This window comes from Etheostoma cragini, chromosome 3 (genome assembly GCF_013103735.1).
Source record: "Etheostoma cragini isolate CJK2018 chromosome 3, CSU_Ecrag_1.0, whole genome shotgun sequence".
NCBI lineage: Eukaryota > Metazoa > Chordata > Actinopteri > Perciformes > Percidae > Etheostoma > Etheostoma cragini.
The window spans coordinates 9696784-9719070 of record NC_048409.1 but is presented as its reverse complement, the minus strand read 5'-3'; the positions used below and the strand labels follow the sequence as shown (position 1 = coordinate 9719070).

The window sequence follows — 22287 nt, the reverse complement described above, 5'->3', positions numbered from 1 at the left end:
TGCAGCATTTGGAATCAGCTTTGTACTTTGTGTCTCATGCATCCTGGTAAAAACCATGGTGGTTCTGGCTGTGTTCAAGGCCTCCCAGCCAGGAGGAGGAGCCAATCTGAAATGGTTTGGTGCTGTGCAGCAGAGAGGGACAGTTGTGGTTCTTACTTCTATTCAGGCAGCAATCTGCACTGCCTGGCTTGTCTCTTCTTCACCAGCGCCTTATAAAAACACAAAATACCACAATGACAAGATAGTTTATGAATGTATAGTCGGGTCCACAGTTGGGTTTGCAGTGTTACTTGGCTATATTGGCTTACTGGCTATTGTTAGCTTCCTGTTAGCATTTCTGGCGAGGAATCTTCCAGACAACTTCAATGAGGCCAAGCTGATCACTTTCAGCATGCTGATCTTCTGTGCTGTGTGGGTGGCCTTTGTCCCGGCCTATGTCAACTCTCCAGGCAAATATGCAGATGCAGTGGAGGTATTTGCCATCTTGGCCTCCAGTTTTGGCCTCTTGGTGGCACTGTTTGGACCCAAATGTTACATAATAGTCTTCAGACCAGAGAGGAACACAAAAAAAGCAATCATGGGTCGAGGCACCACCAAGTCATAATAGTTTTAGTTGCATTAAAAGGATCAAGCAGTCTGAACCAGTATGTATTTGCATCCATGCAAAGTGATCAGCCCTTGACACGGCCAATGCGTAACAAATGAGTAAGATTGTTTTATCGTGTTGAATAAATTGGAGAGGACACTGGAAACCATAAAGTGTTTTTTTTTATGATTTATCTGCACATTTAAGATATTTTAATGGATTGTCTGCAGTTTTTTAAGAGGTAACAAAAGGAAAAAGACAAGGTTGATAAAGGTTAAGTATAAATGAGTCATAATATAGTATGTTGAAAAAGTGATAGTATAGTACATTAAAGAAATTCCGGAAGAACATGCAAACGCCACAGAAAAGGCCCTGTGAGGGCTGAAAATTTAACCTGGGTCAGAGTCTGCACTGCAAACTAACCGGTGCCATTTGGAGTGGTGCAAACCACTATGCCACTTTGTCATCACATGCTACTAAACCGTCACAGAAAAATGATGACAAAGTCATAGTACAGTATGTTAAACAAAGCCTGGAACAAAATGAAAAATCAACGCAAAAAATGTGCAGCCCAGAGAATAGCCCAAAGAATAACAGATGGCAGTGCCTACCCGCAGGAATAAATGTGATGTGTGCTAACCCCAAAACATGAGTTGATAATATTCATATCATAGTGGTAAAAATGTTGAAATGAATCATAGTATAGGATGTCAAAAAAAAGTCATTAAAAAGCAGAACAGAAACTGTTCTTGAGTCTGTTAGTCCGTGCTGTGATGCACCTGCAGCGCCTTCCTGAGGGCAACAGGTCAAACAGATCAGAGCCGGGTGATGTGGTGATGTGTTCTGCTCTACTGAGGTAGCTGGAGCTGTAAATGTCCATCAGGGAGGGGAGAGGGCAGCCTATGATCTTATGTGCTGACCTTACAACCCCCTGCAGCCTCTCCCTGTCTGCCACGGTGCAGCTGCCCTACCATACTGTGATACAGTAGGCTCTCGATGGAAGAGCCGTGGAAGGTCAGAAGCAGGTTGGGGTCCAGGTTGTTCGTTCAGTCGCTGCTGGGCCTTCTTGAGGACCGCTGTGGTGTTGTCTGTCCAGTAGATGTCAGCGGAGATGAGGATGCCGAGAAACCTGAAGGTGCGGACCCTTTTCCATACACTCGCCGTTGATGTACAGAGGGCCTAGTTCGGTGCTGTTCTTCCTGAAGTCGATAACAATCTACTTGGTTTTCTTGGTGTTCAGAGCCAGGATGTATAGTATTTTGACAAAAAGTAATGAGAAAAGCCATAGTATAGTATGTTGACTAAAGTGATAAAGAAGCCATAGTATAGCATATCAAAAAATTCTATGAAAAAAGCCATAGTATAGTATGTGGAAAAAAGTGATAAACAAGCCATAGCACAGTTTGTTGAAAAATGTCATAGTATAGTATGTCATGAAAAGCAAAAAAAGTCTTAGCATAGTATGTCGACAAAAGTGATAAAAAAGCAATAGTATAGTGTGTCAAAAAAAAGTCATAGTCTACTGCCAACTTACGACAGTAATAAAAGTGTTGCAAAAAATATCCTATCGAATTAACTTCCTTACTTCACTGTTAAATAACCACTAAACCTGTATGAACAGCTCTGCTGAAGTGTTAAACAATTAGGCTGTACGAAACTAAATAGATAGATAGATAGATAGATAGATAAATAGATAGATGATAGATAGATAGATAGATAGATAGATAGATAGATAGATAGATAGATAGATAGATAGATAGATAGATAGATAGATAGATAGAGAGGGTAACGAGATAACAAGAGGCAGGTGACAAGGGCTGGGAAACAGGTGGAAGACATCGGGTATCCACAAGAGCAGGAAAACACAGGAAGTAAAACTAAAGACAAGACAGCAAAGAAAACCAGAATACAAAATTAAACAGGAAACAGAACATACAGACACTCACAAGAGACCATAAGACAGAAACCACAACGAGACAAGACAAGGGATTAACCAAGGACTAAAACATATACAAGACCAAAAAACACAATCAAAAGAGCGAAACATAAAACAAAATACCAAACTATAACAAGTGCCACAGGCAATCGCCCATTCCAAACAGGCACATTTTCCACAGGCACTGTCCTAGTAGTATAGGATTTGAAAAAAGAAATATCCTAGTTTGTCAAAGAAAGTCTGGAAGAACATGGAAACTCTACAAAAAGTGCCAGCAAGGACTGGGAATCATACCTGAGTCGGAGTCTGCAGTGCTTACTTGGTGGTTCTAGTAGGAGCTGTGCAAAGCCCTGAGCCACTGTGTACACCAAAAATAGTATGTTTAGTATGTATTTTGAAAAACGGTATTAAGAAGTCGAAGAATAATATGTTAAAAGAAGTGACATAAAAGTCATAGTATATTTCGTGGAAGAAAAGTCATAGTAATTAAAAAGTCATATTATTTCACGTGGGAAAAACAGTCGTAGTATAGTATGTTAAAAAATATTCATAGTATGGTTTGTGGAAAAAGTGATGAAAAAAATCCTTGTATATAAATGTTGAAGTCAGGGTACAGGTTGTCAAAAATGGTCACAGTATATTATATCATAAAAGCCATACAAAAGTAAAATAGTATGCCAAAGAAAGTCTGCAAACTCCACAAGAAAAGGGCCTGCACACACTGGGAACCAAATCTGTGTGAGAATTTGCAGTGCTCTCTGGTGCAAGCCACCATCCCACCAAATACTCATGGTGAAAACATGGTCATAGTCATTGCCCCATTGACTTACAAAGTAAAAAGAAAAAAACGCTAAATGTTTTACAAATAAATGATTGAGAAAGGTATGCAGAAAAAATAATAAAATAATAAAATAATAATAATAAATTAAAGAAATTTAAAAAGAAATATATACATAAATAATATGGTCCAATGCTTATATTTTTTTGAAACACCTGCTGATTTTGCTTAGTATTAACATTATATTTACCATGTTGTATTAACATGATAAAGTTGATTTGGGTTGTGTCCTGTCCCATTGCCCTGATGGGTGTTGTTAAAGATTAAACAGTGACGTAAGGCATGAAAGGGGAATGACAAAGCCCTCGATATAATAATAAGCAACCTCGTACAAAGAAGACAGGTGTGAAGGGAAGAGGGTAGTTATGGGAGCTTTTCTTAACGCATATTTGCTCTTGTGTATATACCTTTTCATGATTTTTATCTCTTCATCTAATATGTCTTCCTCTCTTCCCTCATCTTGTAAATTATGGAGAAAGTTTAATCTCAATGCAATGCACAAGCCTGGCGATGTGGTCCTGGGTGGGCTGTTTGAGGTCCACTATACCTCTGTCTTCCCTGAGCGGACATATACGTCACAGCCAAATCAGCCCAGCTGCCAAGGGTAAGACTCACATACAAGTAGCAGACAAGATGCACGGATGATTATAAATATTGTATTATGTTTTAGTGATTAATAGTGATTTGTTATGTGTTAGCTTTGACCCTCCAGGGTTTAGGCATGCCATGACCATGGCCTTTGCTATTGATGAGATCAACAAAAACTCCACTCTGCTACCTAATCTGACTCTGGGATACAGTCTTTATGACAACTGTGCTACACTTGCTATTGGGTTCAGTGCTGCGATGTCAATGGCGAGTGATCAAGAAGAGCGGTTTCTGCTTCAGAAGAACTGTTTAGGGGCCCCTCCAGTCCTGGGGATTGTGGGCGATCCCTTTTCAACATTTTCTATTGCAATCTCCAATGTTCTAGGTTTATTTAAACTGCCAATTGTAAGTGTTTTTGTATTTATTTAATTGTGTCCTTTTAACATGCTGTATCTGGATTAATACAAATTTGTTGTAATGAGTAAAATGGTTTGAATGTGTCTACTAACCTGCACAACATGCACAACCATTGTGCATTATGTGTGTTTCATTATAGGTGAGTTATTTTGCCACATGTTCCTGCCTGAGTGATAGGCAAAGGTTCCCATCCTTCTTTAGAATGATTCCAAGTGATGCTTTTCAGGTAATACACTATTAGCAAAATAAGACCTGCTTACATGCCACAACAAGTAAAGCAAACTTGAATATATGCCTTGCCAATTAAACAAATATTGTGTGTAGAAAATATATTTGCCCTGTGCATTAATGAATATAAATAGATGAAAAAGCCTAATGGATAAATTAACTATAATTCCATCATGAGACATGTAGGTGTACATTTCCACTAAAGAAACATACCCTATCCCTCCATTTTGTGTTCACTCAGGTGCGTGCAATGATTCAGATTCTAAAACGCTTTGGCTGGACTTGGGTAGGTCTGCTGGTCAGTGATGATGACTATGGACTCCACGCTGCCCGGTCCTTTCAATCTGACCTGGCACTGTCCGGTGGAGGTTGTCTGGCCTACTCAGAGATTTTGCCCTGGGGTGAGAACCCAGCTGAAGTAAAGAGGATTGTGGAAGTGATGAAGAAATCCACAGCTCGTGTGGTCATCGTGTTTGCACACCAGATCCACATGATTCAACTCATGGAAGAGGTTGGGCAATGAAAATACATTGATATTTATGAAGCCAGCATGACTCCAAAAGCATTTTTTATTACCCTGTTATCGTTAATTCACCTGTTTACACCTGATTCTGTGGTTCATTATCTGTATTTTTACTTAATAAAATTAGCATTAGAAGACAGGGAATCATTTGGAATTGACATTCAAGAATTTAGGAGGGGTATAAGTATCTATTCTTGCCCATTGCAAAATACAGCAACATTTGTGCAGATATTTATGTTCGTCTATATACCTATTTTATGCTGTACATTTACTAATTATATATGCTATGACTATAACTCAGCTGTTTGTGAACATGGATCAGCAGCTCTTGCTTTGAACAATGTAATTACTACCTACCTTGATTAATTATTGTAATTAATCTGTACTTTTTTATGAAAGGAATCTTTACCAGAGATTAATTGTGTAGTTTTGGTTGTAATTCAATAATATTGTGAAATAGACTGTAATTATTTCACAGAAATCTGGAAAACGTTATTTTTATGCAATGCACAGGTGGTGAGGCAGAATGTGACAACCCTTCAGTGGATTGCCAGTGAAGCTTGGACATTACTTGACGGACTCCAAACACCGGCCTTCATGCCATACCTGCGTGGCACACTGGGCATCGCTATCCGTCGTGGAAAAATACCAGGACTCAGGGACTTCCTGTTAAGGATTAATCATGTCCAACACCTCAACAACAGCAATGATAATATCATGGTGATAGTATAACCTTAAAATCTGATGACGAACTGCAAGAATTATATATTGATAATTTTTCTGTTAACATATGTTTTCTTAATGCATTTTAGGTGAAGCAGTTTTGGGAATCCACATTTCAGTGTAGATTTCCACCACTACCAGCAGGTTGGGTGGAGGCTGGGGGAGGACTATGCACTGGACAGGAAGATCTAGAAAATGTGGGGACTGAGTATTTGGATGTTTCTAATCTCAGGCCTGAGTACAATATTTACAAGGCTGTCTATGCCCTGGCGTACGCCCTCGATGACATGCTGCGCTGTGTCCCAGGGAGAGGGCCTTTCAGCGGGCACAGCTGTGCTACTTTGCAAACACTGGAGCCATGGCAGGTGTGATATCAGTGTACACTCCACCTGTTTATATTTTGAAAACAGCTGCTACACCGTGAGGTACTTACTGAACACACTTTTTGTGAGAGCAGAATATAGTACATTTTGTAAAATCAATATCAGTATGCCAGCTGTTAACCTTAATGATTTTTTCTAAATGAGAGGAAAACATTTTTTTTTTTGACAATGTTAATTACCTGTCTTTATGTATTGATTAAAGAGAAAACCTGCTAAAATGCATTGTGCTTCAATACTTACAGTAGATTAAATTTAGAAAGTTTATTTTCATGTGTTCAATACACTTTATTTACACACTTTATCCAATCAAGAACATTGCCATTGTCACTGTCATTAAATCTATCTCTCTGATTTGTAGCTTGTGTATTATTTGGAAAAGGTCAAGTTCACCACAACATTTGGTGATCAAGTATCATTTGATGAAAATGGGGATGCCTTACCAATATATGATATCATGAACTGGCTGTGGCTCCCTGATGGAAAAACTAAAGTTCAGAGTGTTGGCGTTGTTAAAATGTTGGCCTCCAAAGGTGAAGAACTCACACTTGATGAAGACACAATCTTCTGGAACTTTGAATCCAAAGAGGTTGATTCTCCTTATTGTTGTGTTTTCCTTTAGTTTTTACATACAATACCAGCATCAAATTGTGTAGAACAGTGATTTCGCTCTTCTTTTCCTTTAGCCACCCAGGTCAGTGTGCAGTGAGAGCTGCATCCCAGGTACCCGTATGGCCAGGAAGAGGGGAATGCCTGTGTGCTGTTTTGACTGCATTCCTTGTTCTGAGGGAAAGATCAGCAATGAAACGGGTTGGTAGTCATTTAAGAGTGTATGATTTGTTAATGAGTATTCATTTGCATTCAGGAAGGCATCCCTTTAAGGGTGCCCAGTTGGCATTGAGGGAAAGCACTAAAGAAACCCAGGTTAATGTCCTATATGCTGCAACAGTGTGCCAAACTAGTTGAAATAGAGAAAATGTTTGGCAAAAGCAGAAAAAAATGTAATCTTCCCCTTTTCTTCAGACTCTATGGAGTGCACTCGTTGTCCAGAGGACTATTGGTCCAGCCCCCAGCATGACCACTGTGTTCCTAAGAAGATGGAATTCCTCTCCTACTACGATCCTCTGGGTATCTGTTTGACCACAGCATCATTGCTGGGCACATTAATCTGTGCTGTTGTCCTCTGCATCTTCACCTATCATCGCAGTACACCCATGGTACGCGCCAACAATTCAGAACTGAGTTTCCTGCTTTTGGTGTCACTCAAGCTATGTTTCCTGTGTTCCCTGCTGTTTATCGGCCGTCCCAAACTGTGGACATGCCAGCTGAGACATGCAGCATTTGGTATCAGCTTTGTGCTTTGTGTCTCATGCATCCTGGTAAAAACCATGGTGGTTCTGGCTGTGTTTAAGGCCTCCAAGCCAGGAGGTGGAGACAGTCTCAAGTGGTTTGGTGTTTTGCAGCAGAGAGGGACAGTTCTGGTTCTTACTTCTATTCAGGCAGCAATCTGCACCGCTTGGCTTGTCTCTGCCTCACCAGCTCCTTATAAAAACACTCAATACCACAATGACCTGATAGTTTATGAGTGTGTAATTGGATCCACAGTTGGTTTTGCAATGTTAATGGGCTATATTGGGTTACTGGCTATCCTTAGCTTCCTCTTAGCTTTCCTGGCGAGGAATCTTCCAGACAACTTCAATGAGGCCAAACTAATCACTTTTAGCATGCTGATCTTCTGTGCTGTGTGGGTGGCCTTTGTCCCGGCCTATGTCAACTCTCCAGGAAAATATGCAGATGCAGTGGAGGTATTTGCCATCCTGGCCTCCAGTTTTGGCCTTTTGGTGGCACTGTTTGGACCCAAATGTTACATACTACTGCTGAGACCAGAGAGGAACACAAAAAAAGCTATCATGGGTCGAGGCACCACCAAGTCATAAAAGTAGCAGTTATTGATAAATTATTAACTACTCTGAACCAGTATGAATTTTGCCTCAGTAGGGATTTGCCCTTGATATGGCCAATGTATAACACCAATAATACATTTAGAGGAAACTAGAAGCAATAAAGTATGTTTTGTGTGACACAGATTATTCATTATTGCCCTGTTTTGCTTCTTCTTGTTCCCTAGCATTTGAAGGACTTTGATAGGCTTTGCCTCAGTTTCCAACTGAAAAAAGATTCAGAGATTAAAACAAACTACTTTTTATGTGACTGTTGTAGTTGTTGTAGTAGGTAACACAAAAAGGATATTTTAAACTTTGGGAAGCTGCTTTTCTCAAAGTAAGCAACAGCAGCAGCCATCAACAAAAACAATGCTTCAAGCTAAATATCATCTGCATACACTGTGATTTTGTGAGTTTTGGTTCCCATTATTTATTCAATTAAATTAAATTAGAATTATAGTTTTAAGTCATAACAAAAAATTATCTTGGCACACTATACAATAAGAGTAGGACTAATCCACACTCACAAAATTTACTAATCCACACTCACTAAATTTACAATTCCACCAAGAGCATGCATTTGGTGTGACAAAGGAAAAACATCCTTTTATCGGGCAGACACTTTAAAACCCTACCTGGTGTCATTTGTGGTGACAGCCCTGAGTTTTGGGATATTAATGAATTATTTGTAGGTATTTACGGGGCAGATTTATCTGGAACAGATCCAGTGTGGGTCTCCAAACTCTCGATCATGTTTTCCCTTGCTGTCTGGAAAGTGCAAATCGTGGACAGGAGGCCCAGGACCCGTTTCAGCACTTTTCTGTGGGACGACCATCTCACTGTGTATTGCTAAATTGTTTTACTTTGTCTCATAGTCTCCAGTTGACTGCTGGAACTGTCCATGTTTTTTGCTTTAGAAACAATGAAATTTACAACATGCACCACCCTGCATCCTGCTTTGGATTTTGTTAAGTGTCATTTAATTGTGGGTGTGTGGTTTGAAAATGGTGCTTAAAGTTAAGTTGCTTTTCTTGAAATGTTAGTGTTTTTTGTTGCATATTAAGCATTAAGACCCCTGGGTGATCACCCTTCACAGTTTAGCGTTGTTGGTCTCTAAGAATCCCCCATACCAAGCCAGAAAAGATAGGATGATGATGCTTTGTATATGGCAGAAGTGTGGGAAAGAAACATTGTAGATTTAAGCTAATTACATAATTGAGTTTGATGAGGTCTGACGGATTTTAGCTGAGAGACAGTAGATCAAATTGTCATTTTATCAAAGGACCATGTTTTCCTCAATAATGGTGAGAAACAAAACCAGGGGCATTTCTTCTACACATCAAAGGGAGGTGTGGAACACATTAACATGAAGTGTGATTTCATGGAAAGAGCTCAGGAAATGTACTGTATGTTGTAAAATGCAAGACTCAAAAATCTCCTTTCCTGTGGACAGCGACAGTTGTGCTTTTGATGACTTGAAAATACTGGATTGTAAATAAGAGGAGCTACTCTAAAGAAAGGGGGAAGAACATTTCCAGGTCTTCTACCGTGCGCACATATTACAGAATTTAGTTCATCCCACCCTCTGATCCTTTAAAGAGAACAAGATGAATTTCCACAACATGTGTAAAAGCTGCAGAAGATGGGAGGAGCTACATCCGGGTGTCCCAGATATAGTGTCAGAAGAACACCAATCCTGTCTTTAACCATGGTTAAATACAGCATGATCCTTAATATGGAAGGGTGAGGGCTTGCATCAAGTGGATGCAAGAACAGTGTTGTTGTCATTACTTAGAATTCCTCTGGGGGGAGACAGAAACTACACACTATAGCTTAAAGCAATACAAAAAGGCATTGTCAAACTACAACACAAAGACATAGACTTGACATTTTTCAGTTGTACTGACTGTATAAAATCATGGGATGTGTATTTGCAAAATGTATTTAAATATTAAGCAAGATGGTCTTTTATTTTAATAATAAAAGAAAAACAAAAGGCAAGCATTGAACATTTGCTGAAACACTTGCTGATCATTTGAGATTAACATGTTGCATTGACATAATGAAGTTGATGTGTGCTGTGTCGTGCCCATATAGCCCTGATGGGTGGTGCTAAAGATTAAACAATGACGTAAAGCATGCAAAGGAGACCAAATAGTCCTGCATATAAAATGAAGAACACTTTTATGAAGCATAGAAACGGGTGTGAAAGGAAGAGGGCAGTTATGGGGGCATTTCTTGAAACACATATGCTCCTGTATGTCTACCTTGTTTTGTTTTCTTTCTCATCCTGTCTTCCTTTATCCTGTAAATTACAAAGAAAGTTTCAGCTTAATGAAATGCACAAGCCTGGCAATGTGGTTCTTGGTGGGCTGTTTGAAGTCCACTATACCTCGGTTGTCCCTGAGCGGACATTTATCTCCGACCCAGAACAGCCCAGATGCAAAGGGTAAGTTTCATACAAATGCAGCAGACATCATGGGTCTGTGCAAACTACACTCTGTTCAATCTGCTTTGTGTATTAATGGTAAGTGGTGAGAAATACACATTTGTATGACAGTTTTAGTGATACTTTTGAAACGTCAAGATGCATCTGTAAAAAGCAAATTATTACAACAGTGTAATATGTTATTACCACAGATTTAGATTTATATCTAGGTATATATATATATATATATATATATATATATATATATATATATATATATATATATATATATATATATATATATATATATATATATATATATATATATATATATATATATATATATATATATATATATATGTATATATGTATATATGTATATATATATATATATATATATATACATATGTATATATACAGTACATACATATATATATACACATACCAACTTTGCAGAGTGACATGTTACTCTTTAAGTGATTAACAATGACATTTTGTGTGTTAGTTTTGACATTCTAGGGTTCAGGCATGCCATGACAATGGCCTTTGCTGTAGATGAGATAAACAAGAACTCCACTCTGCTACCTAATGTGACTCTGGGATACAGTCTTTACGATAACTGTGGGGCACTTGTTGTTGGATTCAGAGGTGCATTATCATTGGCAAGTGGTCGAGAGGAGCAGTTTCTGCTTGAGGAAAACTGTTCAGGGAGCCCTCCAGTCCTTGGGATTGTGGGTGACCACTATTCAACATTTTCTATTGCCATCTCCAATGTGCTAGGTTTATACAGAATGCCCATTGTAAGTTCCCTTTTGTGTCATTTGTGTTGTTGTATTTATACTGTAATTAAATGTATGTATTTTTTTTAAAGTGACACATTGTTGATATATGAAAAATGTAGACTGGGTCTTTAAGAGATGGGTAACTTGAGTTAATCCGTATATTTCTTTACAGGTAAGTTATTTTGCGACATGTTCCTGTCTGAGTGATCGGAAACGGTTTCCATCATTCTTTAGAACAATCCCAAGTGATGCTTTCCAGGTGAAACTCCAGCAAGATTAAGAAGTGCAAAAACTGTTTTAAAAGCTTTTTAAATAGGCTTTTAGTTTACCTGTCTGCACTTTATTCTTCATGTAATACTTTGTAATTTGAATGGTGTATTGTATTGTATTGTTGCTTGCCCAACTGCTAGCATACTCTGTAGTACTCATACTCTGCTTCTGGCTGGCTTGTAGTGCTGACCTAGGTACTGTGCATGTGCGACTCCCAACAAAGATGAAATAGAAGTGAGATGCCTCACTCAGAAGCTAAAACGGAGATCTTAACACAGAGGGGGGAAAGGAGGAGCTCCAGCATTTTGCAGTACAACAAAAATATGATGTTTTTTGAAAATTAAACTATGTGAACCTATTCTGATATAACCTCTAAATATAATTATAAACCTAAAAATGAGCATAGTATGAGCATCTTATCTCATTCCGTCTCATTCCATATATCCATTCAGGTGCGTGCTATGATTCAGATTCTAAAACACTTTGGCTGGTCTTGGGTCGGCCTTCTGGTCAGTGATGATGACTATGGACGTAATGTTGCCCGATCCTTCCAATCTGACCTGGTTCAGTCTGGTGAAGGTTGTCTGGCCTACTCAGAGGTTTTGCCCTGGGACAGTGACCCGAATGAACTCATGAAGATTGTACATTTAATAAAGACATCAACAGCTCGTGTAATCATAGTGTTTGCTCACGAGATCCACATGATTCAACTAATGGAAGAGGTTCAGATCAATTTTACATTTATTACATTTGTGCTGAGTGTTCTCATATTGCTGTAGAAAAAATACTACTTGCTACAAACTGCACTGTATTTTTTAACAGAAGTAATATATACGTTTATTAATTAAATGACATATTATATTTTCACAAAATGCAATTCACAGGTGGCGAGGCAGAATGTGACTGGCCGCCAGTGGATGGCAAGTGAAACCTGGACAACTGCTTCCGTACTCCAGACCCCCCATCTAATGCCATACTTGAGCAGCACACTGGGCATTGCTATACGTAAAGGAGAAATACCAGGGCTCAGGGACTTCCTTTTACAAATACGTCCTGACCAACATGACAACAACATCTATGGAAATAACATGGTATGAGTTTAATCTTACTTAAAATTGTTCTAAAATTACAAGAGTAATATATTGTAATTTGTTTACATTTCAGGTGAGACAGTTTTGGGAAGACACATTTCAGTGTAGATTTGCGCCACTTCCAGCAGGTTGGGTTAAAACTGGGGGAGAACTGTGCACTGGACAGGAAGATATTGAACATGTGGAGACTGAGTTTTTAGATCTATCTAACCTCAGGCCTGAGTACAATGTTTACAAAGCTGTCTATGCCCTGGCGTATGCCCTCGATGACATGCTGCGCTGTGTGCCAGGGAGAGGGCCTTTCATTGGGCACAGCTGTGCTACTTTGCAAAGATTGGAGCCATGGCAGGTGTGAAATCAGTTTACACTCCACCTGTTTATCTTTTGAAAACAGCTGCTACACCTTGAGGTACTTAATGTAGGTTTGTGAGTATAGAATATTAGGAAAAAAAGTATGCAATCATTACATTGGTAAGCTGTGTATTCTCTCTTTTCAAAGTATAATATTTTATGTCAGACATAGGAGAAAACACACTCCCATTATTTTATGCCAGTGATGTGGGATAAAGTTAAAAATTAACAGATAGTATTTAGAAAATTAAATTGTTGAGATTGTGTTGCAAATTCTTTGAATATTAGGATAATGCTCAGTTTTTTTCTTCAGCTTGTGCATTATGTGCAACACGTGAACTTCACCACTCCATTTGGTGATCAAGTAACATTTGATGAGAATGGTGATGTCTTACCAATATATGATGTCATGAACTGGCTTTGGCTCCCTGACGGAAGAATTAAAGTGCAGAATGTGGGTGAAGTTAAAGAGTCATTCACAGGTGAAGAAATCACACTTGATGAAGACAAAATCTTCTGGAGCTTTGAATCCACAGAAGTAATTTTTTCTTTACTGGCATTTATATGTTTTTATTTGGACTGTAGATCTCAGCGGTGTTTAATGATATAGGTTAACAGATTTATCTTTTTCCGTATAGCCACCAAAGTCAGTGTGCAGCGAGAGCTGTCCTCCAGGTACCCGCACGGCCAGAAAGAAGGGGGAGCCTGTGTGCTGTTTTGACTGCATCCCGTGTTCTGAGGGAAAGATCAGCAATAAGACTGGTAGGTATTCAGATTGAGACATTGTATTTTGGAGATGTAAAATTAATATGTATCTCTCCTTCCCTTTTCTGTCAGACTCCATGGAGTGCAACAGTTGTCCAGAGGATTTCTGGTCCAGCCCTCAACGTGATCACTGTGTTCCAAAGAAAACCGAGTTCCTCTCCTATCAAGAGCCTCTGGGTATCTGCTTGGCATCAGCCTCGTTGCTGGGTACATTTATCTGTGCTGTTGTCCTGGTAATCTTCATTTATCATCGCAGTACACCCATGGTACGCGCCAACAATTCAGAACTGAGTTTCATGCTCTTGGTGTCACTTAAACTGTGTTTCCTGTGTTCACTGCTGTTTATGGGACGTCCAAGTCTCTGGACATGTCAACTGAGACATGCAGCATTTGGTATCAGCTTTGTACTTTGTGTCTCATGCATCCTGGTAAAAACAATGGTGGTTCTGGCAGTGTTCAATGCCTCCAAGCCAGGAGGAGGAGCCAGGCTCAAGTGGTTTGGTGCTGTGCAGCAGAGAGGAACTGTTTTAGCTCTTACCTGCATTCAGGCAGTAATCTGCACCGCTTGGCTTGTCTGTGCCTCACCAGCTCCTCATAAAAACACTCAATACCACAATGATAAGATAGTTTCTGAGTGTGTAGTTGGGTCCAGAGTTTGTTTTGCAGTGTTAATGGGCTATATTGGCTTACTGGCTATCGTTAGCTTCCTGTTAGCATTTCTGGCGAGGAATCTTCCAGATAACTTCAATGAGGCCAAGCTGATCACTTTCAGCATGCTGATCTTCTGTGCTGTGTGGGTGGCCTTCGTCCCTGCTTACATTAACTCTCCAGGCAAATATGCAGATGCTGTGGAGGTCTTTGCCATCCTGGCCTCCAGTTTTGGCCTCTTGTTGGCACTGTTTGGTCCCAAATGTTACACAATCCTGCTGAAACCAGAAAGAAACACAAAGAAAGCCATCATGGGCAGAGGAACCACTAAGTGATAAAAAAACAGAACTCAAAGTAAATGCATCACTTAATGTGATCCACTCTTTATTTTGCATTCAACAAACAAAAGAAGAAGAAATAAAAATGTTGACAAAAAATGTGTTCTTGTCTGATCTCTTTTTTTTATAATTCACTAGTATTTCAAAGATAAAAATGTTACATTATGTTAATTTTTCCTTTGCCTGCCGTGAACCCCATTGCAATCAAATCCCTTCTTTGGGGCATGAGTGGTCCAGATCATGCCCTTGTCAATATCCATGGCGTACCCCTTTTGGGATCGTTTGAGTGCCGCCGGAAATTGTGCATGATGTCTTGCATTTTGGTTACTTTCCACTTTCTTTATGGTGGCATTTTAAACTCTGGTTGATTTATGAAACTATGGTTAACTGCTCCTCAGATCTCTGCAGGGTAAATCCAGACAGCTTGCTAGACTATCTGTCCAATCTGAGTTTTCTGTTGCACGACTAAAATAACCTTTGAACGTACACACATTCCACCAAAACAAGTTCCTTCCCAAGGCTATTTTGCAGAGGCACCCTTGATCTGTACGGCGCCTAGTACCACCCAAGACGATTGTGATTGGTTTATAGAAATGGCAACACAGCGTAGGTTTTTCTCCCTTCCCAGAATGCTCACCAGACCTTCCTTTGCAGCACAGTGGTCTGGCAATGCAAGTATATTCATACCCTTACAAAAAAAATGTGTGGAATGTAATCTCTCACTTGTGAAAAGCTTAATTTCACATGTGAAATGAAACATTTCACATTTGAAATGTTTATGTATAATGTAATGTAATGTCTATCTAAAAAACACATAAAAATAAACAACACATTTTTGAAGTGTTGAATAACTTTTAACTAACCGTTATCTAACTATGAACTATTAAAGATATATTTAGCTGATTTCCACACATATCTGTGTCATGGCAGTGCGGGCAGTGTGTTTAGGTGAACAGTGTGTGGGTTTTCTTTGTAACCCGGAGCAGCGATAGTCTGATAAAACCGGCTACAGCTAAAAGCTATTACCTTGTAACTTTTAACCCTACATTTTATCTAACTAGCTAGCTATTGAGTAGTTTTAAACTGTGTTTGAAATATTTAACTTTTAACTATTATCTTACTTTTAACAAACTTTTAACTAACTGACTAATAACTAACTATGAGCCCGCTATTAACTAACAGATGACAAACTAACTACTAACTAGCTATTAACTTTTAATTAACTTTTAACCATAAAGTAATTGTGGACTAACTATTAACTGTCTATTAACTAACTTACTATGAGATAGCTCATCTTTAATAAAGGAACAAGATCAAAAAATTCAATTGTACTATACTTTCATTTTCTGTCCTGATATGTCTGGATTTTCTCAATTGCCAACAGGTTAATTTTTGGTTTGTGTCTGACAATGCAAATGTTTTAATGGATGCAATATTCTTCCATATCTAGCTAAAGAAGAATAGAGCCGAGTAAGGTCATCCTGACCTACCTGGAAAGTTATGTCCATAAACTCACTATTAATGTTTTAGGTAAATAAATAATTAAAGAACCATTACAGGTTCCTGTCTGTAATCCCAGAAATAAAGTGGCCAATTCTGGAAAAATGCAATGGGAAACACATTTGCATGTATGTACTGTGTGTATAAAGACAGGTTTGAAAATGAAACATTTCAACTCCCATTTGCCTTGTGGATTGTGTGAAATGATTTATGATACTTGCAATCCTTAAAAAAAAAAAGAAAAAAAAAAAAGATTATGTATTGGTAGACTTCTGCCATCTAATGGACATACACGGGACTGATTTAAGCATTTGGTGACTTTGATTTGGTATGGGATTGGCCCTCACAAATTTGGAATTATACGCTATACTATAAAGTTGCTCTTCTAACACATACATTATTATTATATTGGTATTAAACTGCTGAGCACTATGGAAGAAAACTTAATTTTACAACAAGTCATGTTGATGTACTGGAAGGTGAAACAATTTATTTTATTGACAACAATATACAGAACATATCAAAGTCTATTTAATATAAAATTTAAAAAAAATAAACTCATAATAGATTATGACTGTTGTGCAAATTTCTATGGACATCAATCATATTGGCCATCACCAACTTTAATTTGGGTTGGAAAGGCTGCTGAAATAGCCTTGGTGAGATTTTATTAAACATGCACAAATGAAATCCCCAAATCATTCTCAAATTAAATGCATTTCAACCCTGCCCCTGCCTGTTTGTATGCGCTGATAGGTGGTGTACAAGATTAAACAAAACCGTAAGTCAATAAAAGGGGTTGACACTGGCTCAGAAAGAGGGTAAGCAGCAGGAAAGTCATGTGGGCATTTTTTTATGTCAACTTGCTGGTGTACTTCATGTTGTTGTATTCCTACTTTTCTTCTGCTGTGCCCACTCCTCTTTATTCCACCTCTTGCCAGTTACAGGGACAGTTTCACCTAAATGGGATGCACAAGGCTGGCAATGTGGTTCTGGGTGGGGTGTTTCAGATCCACTTCTTCTCTGTCTTTCCTGACCAATCTTTTATCTCAGAGCCACAGCAGCCTACCTGCAATGGGTGAGTATGTCAGGGAAACAGCAAAAAGTAGAAACTAGGGGAAATCTATCCCATTAGTGCACTGTATTTAATATGATAGGATATTACTCCGAAAGAATTACAATGGGCATTTTTTGCCATTTTAGACATATTATTTTTTCAGAAACCTTGATTCCTTTATCTTTAAATGCAAAAGACTATTGTAATAATTGTTGCTATTCAACTGGCTTAATTGTTTGCAAAATCTGTAATTATGCAACATATACAGTACAGTACATGTCAGCACAGTTACTGTAATATGTTGTATTTTCTAACAAAGGTATTTTTGTGTTAGTTTTGATGTTCTAGGATTCAGGCAGGCCCAGACCATGGCCTTTGTTATTGATGAGATCAACAGAAACTCCAACCTGCTACCTAATGTGACTCTTGGATACAGTCTTTATGATAACTGCCTCGAACTAGGAATTGGATTACGTGCAGCGTTGTCATTAGCCAGTGGTCAAGAGAAGAAGGTTGTAGTAGATGAAACATGTGTAGGAACCCTTCCAGTCCTAGGGATTGTGGGTGATTCTGCCTCTACAAGTTCTATTGCCATCTCCACTGTGTATGGTTTATACAGAGTACCTCTGGTAAGTTTTCTGTCATCATTCTTTTACATCATGTTGATTTATTTTAAAAACGTAATGTTACTTGCAAACATGAACTAATCAATCTTAACCATTTGAAAAAGCTGATTAAAGGCTTTGAATGTGTTTAGGATGTGCAGTCTGTGTCTTTCACAGGTGAGTTATTTTGCCACATGTTCGTGTCTGAGTGACCGGCAAAAGTTTCCATCCTTCTTTAGGACCATTCCAAGTGATGCTTTTCAGGTGACCGTTAATCAGAAAAACATAAAGAAGCATGTGAACTCAAACATTCCCTAGAAAGAACATAGGTTATTCTAATGAAAAAATAGCAAAACCTTTCATATTCTGTGTTGTTTGAGCTGTTTATTCTCAGCTAACGAAGCTGAAATGCAATAATTAAATATGGTTGACTGTGGAACCATTTTAGCATGTTCCGGCACTAATTCCTTTACTCTGTATTTACTCAGGTGCGTGCTATGATTCAGATTCTTATTCTCTTTGGCTGGACTTGGGCAGGTCTGCTGGTCAGTGATGATGACTATGGACTCCACGCTGCCCAATCCTTCCAATCTGACCTGGTTCAGACTGGTGGAGGCTGTCTTGCCTACGTAGAGATTTTGCCCTGGGGCAATGACCAAGCTGAACTAAGGAGGATTGTGGATATAATGAGGAAATCTACAGCTCGTGTGGTCATTGTGTTTGCGCATGAGAGCCACATGATTAACCTCATGGAAGAGGTTGGGCTTCATTAGGATTTCATACAATCATACAACTTATTGTTTTACTTGCCAAACTAAAAGATTTAAATTAATTGTGTCTTGTAACAAATAGATTTAGTTGAATAATTACTCCTCATGACAGTATGAATTTATATATAAATTTACATTTTGCTTTAAAAAAATTACAGTTTTTATAACGCAATGCACAGGTGGTGAGGCAGAATGTGAGAGGCCTGCAGTGGATGGCCAGTGAAGCCTGGACAGCAGCTGCTGTGCTGCAGACCCCCCACCTAATGCCATACCTGGGTGGCACGCTGGGCATTGCCATCCGCCGTGGAGAAATACCAGGGTTAAGGGACTTCCTGTTACAAATACGTCCTGACCTACAACACAACAACAGCCATGGAAATAGCATTGTGAGATAAACCTTGCAATCTGATCTGTTATCTTTGAGAATAATACAATACATTGTCATTATTTATAACACACCATTTAAATACATTTCAGATAAATCAATTTTGGGAGAACACCTTTCAGTGTAGATTTGCACCACCTCCAACAGGTTGGGTGGAAGCTGGGGGAGCACTATGCACTGGAAATGAAGTTCTAGAGAATGTGAAGACTGAGTTGTTGGACATTTCGAACCTCAGGTCAGAGTATAATGTGTACAAGGCTGTGTATGCGCTGGCGTATGCCATCGATGCCATGCTGCGGTGTGTGCAAGGGAGAGGGCCTTTCAGCGGACACAGCTGTGGCAATTTGCAAAGACTGGAGCCATGGCAGGTGTGATATCAGTTCACACTCACCCTGTTTATGTGACTATATCATATTATTTAGTACTTATTGCAGAATAGCATTTAGGATATAGGAATTTAAAGCTATGTGATTAATATTCTTAAAGTGAACAATATATAGCTTAAAGGATGGTTCAGAAGTGAATAGTATTATCAGTTTGGGGAGGATGTTTTGTCACTGGCTAGACAGTATTGTCAAAGTATTTACTTTTAAAATTGATGCTTTGTTGGAATTGTTAATATTTTCACAATTTCATACATTAAGTGTAGTATGCAGTTTGTTTAATGAATGTTAGGTGCCACTGTGTTCACCATGGTCACAGATAATATTTATTGGGGTTCCTCTTTCTCTTAATCTGATATGTATAGCTTGTGTATTACTTGGAAAAAGTCAACTTTACCACTCCATTTGGTGATCAAGTGTCCTTTGATGAAAATGGTGATGCCTTACCAATATATGATGTCATGAACTGGCTGTGGCTCCCTGATGGAAGAACTGAAGTGCAGAATGTGGGTGCAGTTAAAGAGTCATTCAAAGGTGAAGAACTTACACTTGATGAAGACAAAATCTTCTGGAACTTTGAATCCAAACAGGTTTCTTCTGATTTTACTTCTGAATCCTTTTTTGTAACAATAAGTCATTTAGCAGTGGGAAGTGGTGTAAAATAAAATATATATGTTTTTTTCATTATAGCCACCAAAGTCAGTGTGCAGCGAGAGCTGTCCTCTAGGTACCCGCATGGCCAGAAGGAAGGGGGAGCCTGTGTGCTGTTTTGATTGCCTCCCGTGTTCTGAGGGAAAGATCAGCAATAAGACTGGTAGGTATTCATGTTTAAACATTGTCCCTTGGAGACATAAAATTAAGATGTATCTCACCATCTTCCAATTTTTTGTCAGACTCCATGGAGTGCACCAGTTGTCCAGAGGATTTCTGGTCCAGCCCACAGCGTGACCACTGTGTTCCTAAGAAAACCGAGTTTCTCTCCTACTATGAGCCTCTTGGTATCTTTTTGACAACCACCTCGTTGCTTGGTACAATTATCTGTGCTGTTGTCCTGGTAATCTTCACCTATCATCGCAGTACACCCATGGTACGAGCCAACAATTCAGAACTGAGTTTCATGCTTTTGGTGTCACTTAAGCTATGTTTCCTGTGTTCACTGCTGTTTATGGGACGTCCAAGTCTCTGGACATGTCAACTTAGACATGCAGCATTTGGGATCAGCTTTGTGCTTTGTGTCTCATGCATCCTGGTAAAAACAATGGTGGTTCTGGCAGTGTTCAAGGCATCGAAGCCAGGAGGAGGAGCCAGTCTCAAGTGGTTTGGTGCTGTGCAGCAGAGAGGATCGGTTTTAGCTCTTACCTGCATTCAGGCAGCAATCTGCACCTCTTGGATTGTCTCTGCCTCCCCGGCTCCTCATAAAAACACTCAATACTACAATGACAGGATATTTTATGAGTGTGTAGTTGGGTCTACAGTTGGTTTTGCAGTTTTACTTGGCTATATTGGCTTACTGGCTATTGTTAGCTTCCTGTTAGCATTTCTGGCGAGGAATCTTCCAGACAACTTCAATGAGGCCAAGCTGATCACTTTCAGCATGCTGATCTTCTGTGCTGTGTGGGTGGCTTTTGTCCCGGCCTATGTCAACTCTCCAGGCAAATATGCAGATGCAGTTGAGGTCTTTGCCATCCTGGCCTCCAGTTTTGGCCTCTTGGTTGCACTGTTTGGACCCAAGTGTTACATAATCCTGCTGAAACCAGAAAGAAACACAAAGAAAGCTATCATGGGCAGAGAAACCACCAATTCATGAAACCAGCACTCAAATTGAATGTCTCAATTTATCTGATCCACTCTGTATTTTGTTTTCAATAAATGAAAAAAGATGTTAATGAAAATTAGTCTTATCATTTAAGTTTTGAGAAATGAAGTAACACAATATAAGCTTTTCCTTCCTCCGCTCTTTGTGAACTTCATTTTCATCACATCCCTTCTTTGTGGCTATGCATGGTTCCAAAAGGTCATCCTTACCTTTCCAAAAAAACATAAAATGCAATCTTTCACATGTGAATATTAACATGTGAATCAAAATTCACAGAGAGGTTCCCCTCTCCGGGGAACCATCACCTTATAGTGGTGGAGAGGTTTGTGTGTCCCTACGAACCTGAGGGCTGTGTTGTCTGGAGCTGTGTGCTCCTGGTAGTGTCTCCCATGGCAAGGTGGTCTCAGGTGAGGGGCCAGACAAAGAATGGTTCAAAGACCCCATGAAAGACCGAGGTAGAGAGGGAGTGACCCTGCCCGGAGGAGGCCCGGGGCCCCCGCCTGGAGCCAGGCCCAGACGGCGGGCTCGTCAGCGAGCGCCTGGTGGCCGGGTTTGCCACGGAGCCCGGTCGGGCACAGCCCGAAGAAGCTACGTGGAACCCCTATCTCCATCCCATGGGCTCACCACCTGTGGGAGGAAACGCTGGGGTCGGGTGCGCTGCCATATGGGTGGCGGCAAAGGTCAGGGCCTCGACGGACGAGACCCGGGCGGCAGACGTTGGCTCTGGGAACGTGGAACGTCACCTCTCTGTGGGGGAAGGAGCCGGAACTTGTGCGGGAGGTGGAGCGCTACTAGTTAGATCTGGTGGGGCTTACCTCTACGCACAGTCTCGGTTCTGGAACCAAACTCCTGGATAGAGGTTGGACTCTGTCCTACTCCGGAGTTGCCCAGGGTGTGAGGCGCCGGGCGGGTGTGGGGATACTCACAAGCCCCCGG

The 22287-nt window shown here is 39.7% G+C and overlaps 4 protein-coding genes across 4 annotated transcripts in view; all 4 read left to right on the top strand.

Annotated features, from left to right (window-relative positions):
* LOC117942300 (extracellular calcium-sensing receptor-like) overlaps nucleotides 1–604 on the top strand; it is a 4109-nt gene extending 3505 nt beyond the window's left edge. The window contains exon 9 of the mRNA XM_034867705.1: nucleotides 6–604. Coding sequence (XP_034723596.1) covers nucleotides 6–604 — 599 coding nt within the window. The remainder of the gene's footprint in view (nucleotides 1–5) is intronic.
* Nucleotides 605–3839: 3235 nt separating this feature from the next.
* On the top strand, nucleotides 3840–8157 carry LOC117941913 (extracellular calcium-sensing receptor-like). Its single transcript, XM_034867137.1, has 9 exons — nucleotides 3840–3964; nucleotides 4059–4353; nucleotides 4505–4591; nucleotides 4835–5104; nucleotides 5630–5836; nucleotides 5929–6204; nucleotides 6581–6808; nucleotides 6906–7029; nucleotides 7243–8157. Exons 1-9 carry the CDS (start codon nucleotides 3855–3857, stop codon nucleotides 8154–8156), a joined length of 2511 nt encoding a protein of 836 aa, XP_034723028.1. The 5' UTR covers nucleotides 3840–3854; the 3' UTR covers nucleotide 8157.
* Nucleotides 8158–10486: 2329 nt separating this feature from the next.
* Nucleotides 10487–14832, top strand: LOC117941966 (extracellular calcium-sensing receptor-like). The gene is made up of 9 exons (XM_034867236.1): nucleotides 10487–10611; nucleotides 11096–11390; nucleotides 11545–11631; nucleotides 12095–12364; nucleotides 12527–12733; nucleotides 12807–13082; nucleotides 13398–13622; nucleotides 13723–13846; nucleotides 13922–14832. Exons 1-9 carry the CDS (start codon nucleotides 10502–10504, stop codon nucleotides 14830–14832), a joined length of 2505 nt encoding a protein of 834 aa, XP_034723127.1. The 5' UTR covers nucleotides 10487–10501.
* Nucleotides 14833–17155: 2323 nt separating this feature from the next.
* Nucleotides 17156–21343, top strand: LOC117942499 (extracellular calcium-sensing receptor-like). The gene is made up of 9 exons (XM_034867972.1): nucleotides 17156–17413; nucleotides 17727–18021; nucleotides 18175–18261; nucleotides 18486–18755; nucleotides 18947–19153; nucleotides 19245–19520; nucleotides 19901–20125; nucleotides 20226–20349; nucleotides 20429–21343. The coding sequence occupies exons 1-9, from the start codon at nucleotides 17175–17177 to the stop codon at nucleotides 21340–21342; spliced, it is 2637 nt and encodes an 878-aa protein (XP_034723863.1). The 5' UTR covers nucleotides 17156–17174; the 3' UTR covers nucleotide 21343.
* Nucleotides 21344–22287: the final 944 nt, after the last annotated feature.

Coding starts and splice junctions, on each gene's coding strand:
- LOC117941913 (XM_034867137.1), top strand. CDS start 3,855: ATGCACAAGCCTGGCGATGTGGTCCTGGGTGGGCTGTTTGAGGTCCAC. Junction 3,965..4,058: donor AATCAGCCCAGCTGCCAAGG/GTAAGACTCACA, acceptor GTTATGTGTTAG/CTTTGACCCTCCAGGGTTTA. Junction 5,837..5,928: donor ACAGCAATGATAATATCATG/GTGATAGTATAA, acceptor AATGCATTTTAG/GTGAAGCAGTTTTGGGAATC.
- LOC117941966 (XM_034867236.1), top strand. CDS start 10,502: ATGCACAAGCCTGGCAATGTGGTTCTTGGTGGGCTGTTTGAAGTCCAC. Junction 11,632..12,094: donor TCCCAAGTGATGCTTTCCAG/GTGAAACTCCAG, acceptor ATATCCATTCAG/GTGCGTGCTATGATTCAGAT. Junction 13,847..13,921: donor AAAGATCAGCAATAAGACTG/GTAGGTATTCAG, acceptor CTTTTCTGTCAG/ACTCCATGGAGTGCAACAGT.
- LOC117942499 (XM_034867972.1), top strand. CDS start 17,175: ATGTGGGCATTTTTTTATGTCAACTTGCTGGTGTACTTCATGTTGTTG. Junction 19,521..19,900: donor AAAGACTGGAGCCATGGCAG/GTGTGATATCAG, acceptor TGATATGTATAG/CTTGTGTATTACTTGGAAAA. Junction 20,350..20,428: donor AAAGATCAGCAATAAGACTG/GTAGGTATTCAT, acceptor ATTTTTTGTCAG/ACTCCATGGAGTGCACCAGT.